This window comes from Rosa rugosa, chromosome 4, assembly GCF_958449725.1.
Source record: "Rosa rugosa chromosome 4, drRosRugo1.1, whole genome shotgun sequence".
Taxonomy (NCBI): Eukaryota; Viridiplantae; Streptophyta; class Magnoliopsida; order Rosales; family Rosaceae; genus Rosa; species Rosa rugosa.
Window position 1 is genome coordinate 46,915,801 of NC_084823.1, and position 6,221 is coordinate 46,922,021.

Genomic DNA, 6,221 nt, shown 5'->3' on the forward strand with positions numbered 1-6,221 from the left:
GCACGTTGAGATATGATTGTATTTATTTGATCATCTACAATCTATGTACCGTTTTTGGAAATTTCTTTTCTAATACCAAGTATATATAGAGATTGCATAAGCTCTGTCATAATTAAGTTTCATTCATTTTTGGTATCAATTTGGATTAATTATATAGTATTGTAACCAATAGAAACCTCCATGCAGTGGAAACTAAAAGTACGTACTCTGGGAATTCTCATCGGCTGCTCACAATAACTCATATAATATCAAGGACATCAACACGTACGTGTTTGGTCAGTTATATGTTTACTGAAAATGTCAGTTAGTTGGATTATTAGAATTTAGTTAATCAGATTGTATGGCTTGCTAGTCTAAATAGCCGCATTCTCAGCTCATACATATAATAGATCGGATTAGCAAGAATGCAAAGATTTTAGAAATTCAGAGATTGATTAAAAAGAACATAATCCTGCTCTTAGACGTCGTCTTTTTTCTTCTTTTGAAACCCTAATTATAAGACACTCGTAAGAATGAAACCACCCCATGTCGCCATTGTCCCAAGTCCAGGTATAGGTCATCTCATTCCCCTCGTTGAGCTAGCCAAACGACTTGTCGTCCACCACCACTTCAGCGTCACCTTCTTCATCCCCAGCGACGACGGATCAAACTTGACACCCCACAGGAAAGTTCTAGATGTCTTGCCCCAATCCATATCCTCCACCTTTCTCCCTCCTGCAAACTTTGACGACCTCCCTAAGGACATTAAGCACTTAACCAGAATCGCTCTCACCATGACTCGGTCCCTCCCTGCTCTTCGTGACTCGATCAAGGCCCTAGCCGAGTCGACTCGTCTGGTTGCCCTAGTGGTTGATCTTTTTGGCGGGGATGCTTTTGATGTGGCTAAGGAATTCGATATACTTCCCTACATTTTGTACCCTACAAATGCTATGGTATTGTGGTTTCAGTTTGAATTGCCAAAGCTCGACCAGACCATTTCTTGTGAGTACAGGGATTTGCCTGAACCGGTCAAACTCCCGGGATGTGTGCCGATCTACGGTAAAAATTTGTTAGACTCGGTTCAAGATAGGACCAACCAAGCCTACAAAGTGCTTATTGACGTTTCTAAGAGGTACAAGTCGGCTGCTGGGATCATGATCAATAGCTTTGTGGATTTGCAACCGGGTGCTTTCAAGGCTTTCAAAGAACAAGGACAAGGTCTTGGTCTTCCACCAATTTACCCGGTCGGACCGATAACAGAGACTGGTTCGACCAATGAGAATGCTTGTTTGAGCTGGTTAGATATGCAGCCTAATGGATCAGTGTTATTTATTTCATTTGGGAGTGGTGGCACCATCTCAAGTGAGCAAATGAATGAGTTGGCACTAGGGCTTGAAAAGAGCAGGGTGAGATTTATTTGGAATTTCAAGTGCCCAAATGAGACATCAAAAAATGCAGCTTACTTTGGTGTTCAAAGTTCGACCGAACCCTTAAGTTTTCTACCCCAAGGGTTTTTGGAGAGAACGAAAGACGTAGGGTTAGTGGTTACTTCTTGGGCTCCTCAGGTTCCAATTTTGAGTCATGGATCAACCGGCGGGTTTTTGACCCATTGTGGGTGGAACTCTACCCTAGAGAGTATTGTGCATGGTGTGCCTTTGGTTGCTTGGCCACTCTATGCAGAGCAACGAATGAATGCAGTTTTGTTAGCTCAAGATTTGACGGTGGCGTGGAGGGTTAAGATGAACGATAAGGGCATTGTAGAGAGTCAAGACATTGCCAAATATGCAAAGGGCCTAATTGAAGGAGAAGAAGGGAAAGTGCTCAGAAAGAGGATGATAGAGCTAAAAGAGGCATCCCAAATGGCTTTGAGCCAAAATGGGTCTTCTACAAAATCACTTGGGGAGGTAGCTCAGATATGGAAGGATCACAAGAACTAATTAATTAATCCAACCTGTTTGATGATTGCTTGGATTTAAAGATTGAATACGGTCGATATCTTCAATCTGATTTCATTGTCCTATAGCCGTTGTTTGTTATCAGATTGCATCGATTAGTGCATCATTCAAAGATAAATCAAAAGTTTGATCCTCATCAATATGTAACATGAAAAAACTGCACCTACTAGTACAATTCATAGTTATTGTGTCGATACAACAACAAACGAGCGTATATTACGATGGCCTCCTTTATCAGGCTCAATCTAATTTTGATCGCCTCAAATAAGTTGGTGGATAACAAATAGTGAGATGCAATACCATTTTATTTATTTTTACGAGTAAAAACATTAATTGGTATTGCTATATGCTCGTTACTATTTGATATAGTGCCATACGATCCATGGCATGTCGCCGCCATGATCTGGCCTCTGACCACTTTCTCCACGCCAATCTCCACTAGTCCATCTTCCACACTAACAACACCGTACCTGAGAGAGAGAGAAGCGAAGAAACGTACCCAGCCTTGACCAGTGAAACAGAGAACAAAGTAGGACCCCTGAGATCCCAAGATCCCGTCTGGCAACACCCGCCACTCGTCGATGAGGCAGGGAACCATGACCGACGCGAGGGCGCTGCCGGACAGACTGATAAATTTCATCAACTCTCTCCAAACCTAGTTCTCTCCTGTTTTTTCTGTCTTTTTATCCATTCTTCCTAAGTTGAGCTTTTGCAAGTTACTCTATATTCGAAAATGTCTTGAATTTGACACAGATATTGTCGGATTGATATTGAACCCAATAATTTCCGAAAAAAAAAAAAACAAAAAAGAAATGAACCCGCGCCGGTTGGTAAAAATTCCAACAACCGGTAGAAAGTAATAACTTCCTCCAAGAGTCAATATTAACTAAACGGGCGGGTCAGCGCCGACTCGACCCGTTTCGTACCAAAACCCTTTTTGACGAAGAGGTTTTAGTTCCTCCCCTCCTCCAGCACAGTCGGAGCTCCACGCACTTTACGACGGAGATGGAGAAATCTCTGGTGACGCTCGATAAAGGCACCACCTGCTCCTCTTGGAACTACTCCGGCCAGAGATTAGCCACCGGCTCCCTCGACGGAACTCTCACCATCTTCGACTCGCGCCACCCGTCTTCTTCCTCTTTCTCCTCCACCTCAAAATCCAAGGTCCCCAACTCATTCCATCACTTCAATAACTCATTTTCTCTCTTTTCAACTTTTCAATTCTACCCAAAAGCTAGATTTTTGTTTTCTTCAATAATTGTTGTTGGGTTTTTAGGTGCACCACGCTTCTGCCATTGTCAAAGTTGTCTGGGTTCCTCCGGAGTTCGGTCACGCAGTGGCGTGTGTTTGCGGAGATGGAACGTTGTCGTTGTGGGAAGAGATTGTTGAAGGTATTGGACTATGTTCTGCTTGTGTTTATGAGACATTGTGTTTTGTGATGCATGTTATGTCGCCTATGTGGACTGATGGAGTATAAGAATGTGGGTTTATTGTTCTCTAGATGCACAACCTCTTCAATGGAAGCTGTGCAAAAGCTTTAGAAGTGATTCACCTCAGCTGCTAGATGTTCAATTTGGGGGTTCATCGTCAAGTTTGAAAATGGTTAGTTCAGCTTTGTGGTTATAGTTCCTTAGAAAGTCCGGCAGTGGCAAATGGTGGTTCGTTTACTGTTTTTTTTTTCTTTTCGTTCACTTGTTCTTATTTGATTTAGGGTTCCTGTCGATCTAATTGGCGCTTTTTAGAAACTCTGTGCAGCATGTTCAATGAAATTATAACTTGGGAGAATGAAATTCACGAATGTTAGTTTGTTTGTTTCATAGGTTGCTGCATATTCAGACGGCAACGTCAAGCTCTATGAGCTACTTGATCCATTGGAATTGAAAAACTGGCAGCTTCAGGTGATCTCTAATTCAGTTTGATAATGATATTATGCAGTTTAACTCAGATTTTGAATTTGCTGATTGTGCTTGAACTAGACAAAATTGAACCTTGTAACAGTACATGTAAATTTTTGTTTACGGTTTTCATCTAGTTTCCCTCCTTATGTTTCTGTTGCTTTGCTTTCTTCTTTCTGGGGTCTTGTTATGCATGCTTCCTCTTGACATCCTTCTATTTATGGTCTTGTCATAAATCATCTCTTGTGCCGGTCACTCCATATTGTGCATCTTCCAAGTCAAATAGGCTGCATGATGCAGAAGGATTCGTCAAGAATTTTTAGGCGATTACACCTTGCCCTTGGTGTGTGTTCAGACAAGAATGCTGTCTATGTTGAATGAGTATTGACAGCTTTGAACTGCTCTTGACTTTTTTTTTTTTTTTTTTTTTTTTCCAACAACCTTTGGCCTAGGCGGAAATTCAGAATGTTATTGATTCAGTGTCTACACTTGGGAAAGCTGTGTGCTTATCCGCATCTATATCATGGAATCCAAGAGGAGAAGAAAGCCAGGAATCAAGTTTTGTTTTGGGTTTCAATTCAGACACTCTACAACTTAATTCATCCAAGGTAAGCTCGTACTTTCCTATCTTAAATATTGCAGGTTTATCTTCTTCATGTCAATTACATGAGCGTGCTCTTTTTTTTTGTCTCCCTCCCAATTTTTTTTTTCTTTACACACTAGTTAAGCATCTTTCATGTTTGCAGTACGTTTTAGAATTTATAGTATCATATGGAGGTCTATAGGTTCACTTGCTGATATAGCTCTAAAAGTTGCAACTGTGCTAAATCAGTAAAAGGCTATTTGAGTGTGATCATTTTACACAGAAAGGTGGCATTTGCCTATCTTCATCAGTTCCTGATACAAACTTAAGTCCTCCAGTGCTTGCAGTAGATGTAAGAAATCATTACACCAAATGGGTTCATCTAGTTTGAGACTCTTCTTTGTCTGGTTGACTTTTTGTTTTTTCATGTTTTGTTACTTTTGTTTCTGAAGTTGCATATGGAAAGAGTAATGCTTTAAAGGGCAACCAAAATCATTTTGTAGTATACACCTTCTTATCACCGAAGTGATGTCTGTGCACTGTTTTGAAGTCCTTCAAAAGCATGTCTGCAATATTCAGTTTCAGTCATGAGAGAGCAATTTTCTGTCAATAAAAAATGTGCGCTATATTAACCAAATTACATACTTACGAAATACAAGTTATGCCCTAAAATTTCTAAATGATGGGCTATGGGCTTATAATTATTAATTTACAGGTATGGGAATTTGATCAAGCTCATCAAAGATGGCTCCCAGTTGCAGAGTTGGCTTCTCCTAATGACAAGGGTGATCAGGTCCATGCAGTTGCCTGGGCACCAAACATTGGCAGGTAGGGATAGAATTGTCAAATTGCTGTGTACGAAACTGAACTTTTATGTATATTGTCATCATATAGAATGCACGATTTTGGCTGTCTTAGAATTTGAGGGGAAAATGCAATGAAGCTATTTTTATCAAGATAGTGAACTTGTGTAAATTTTATTTAGGCCCTATGAGGTAATTGCTGTTGCCACTCAGAAGGGAATATCAATATGGCATCTTGGATTAAACCCTGACTCAGATGGAAGGCTCTTTTCAGAGAAGGTTGCGCAACTTTCTGGTCACAAAGGCGAGGTATCAATACTAACTATCAAGTATATTTTCAATCATTTCAGTGTTCGGGGAACTAATTGCTACTTTAATAGCAGCAAGAAAGACTTTTAACTATATGTATGTATATTGTTTTTTTATATGAACAAGTCTGTGTATTTTGTGGTTATACAATTGCGGAGCCTTAACAAGAAAAAATGTGACTTATCTCGAAAAGCAAGGTTATGAAGCTTCCTAATTGATTAATGTCTTGTGATCAGGTCTGGCAACTGGAGTGGGACATGAGTGGAATGACATTGGCATCCACTGGGAACGATGGGGTAGTACGGTTGTGGCAGTCTAATTTGAATGGCATTTGGCATGAAGAAGCTACATTGGAACCCACTTCTTAGTCATTTCCTTCCTCCGCTGCTACATGTTAAAAGAGTGGCAACTTTCTATTTTCCTTGGAGGAGCAACCTAAATTTCTAAGATCGAAGATTAGTGATTCTCATTGAAATGTGGTCTATACTCTTGGTGTCATCTGATGAATCCCTTGAAATTGTGGCATGTGGTTTGTATTGATGCCCGTGAAGTTATCAATTATTTGCCGAGGACGTATGCAATTAATATCAGCTACTTTCGCACGTGTAATACTTATGTGAGAATGAAAAACTAGCTGATCAATCATTTTCATATTCGTTGTCAAAAAAAAAAAAAAAAAAAATCATTTTCATATTCA

At 40.1% G+C, this 6,221-nt stretch overlaps 2 protein-coding genes across 2 annotated transcripts; both read left to right on the forward strand.

Annotated features, from left to right (window-relative positions):
• The first annotated feature begins 300 nt into the window (after positions 1–300).
• LOC133743541 (hydroquinone glucosyltransferase-like) lies at positions 301–2,178 on the forward strand. The gene has a single exon (XM_062171516.1). The coding sequence runs from the start codon at positions 513–515 to the stop codon at positions 1,914–1,916; it is 1,404 nt and encodes a 467-aa protein (XP_062027500.1). The 5' UTR covers positions 301–512; the 3' UTR covers positions 1,917–2,178.
• Positions 2,179–2,853: 675 nt separating this feature from the next.
• Positions 2,854–6,175, forward strand: LOC133743543 (protein SEH1). The gene is made up of 8 exons (XM_062171518.1): positions 2,854–3,098; positions 3,211–3,325; positions 3,436–3,536; positions 3,755–3,832; positions 4,282–4,437; positions 5,128–5,240; positions 5,398–5,524; positions 5,761–6,175. Exons 1-8 carry the CDS (start codon positions 2,940–2,942, stop codon positions 5,890–5,892), a joined length of 981 nt encoding a protein of 326 aa, XP_062027502.1. The 5' UTR covers positions 2,854–2,939; the 3' UTR covers positions 5,893–6,175.
• The last annotated feature ends 46 nt before the right edge of the window (positions 6,176–6,221 follow it).

Bases quoted from the DNA above. Each gene is read 5' to 3' on its own strand.
- LOC133743543 (XM_062171518.1), top strand. From the start codon at position 2,940: ATGGAGAAATCTCTGGTGACGCTCGATAAAGGCACCACCTGCTCCTCT. The intron at 3,833-4,281 runs GTGATCTCTAAT...CCTTTGGCCTAG, and splicing joins TGAAAAACTGGCAGCTTCAG to GCGGAAATTCAGAATGTTAT. The intron at 4,438-5,127 runs GTAAGCTCGTAC...ATTAATTTACAG, and splicing joins TACAACTTAATTCATCCAAG to GTATGGGAATTTGATCAAGC.
- LOC133743541 (XM_062171516.1), top strand. From the start codon at position 513: ATGAAACCACCCCATGTCGCCATTGTCCCAAGTCCAGGTATAGGTCAT.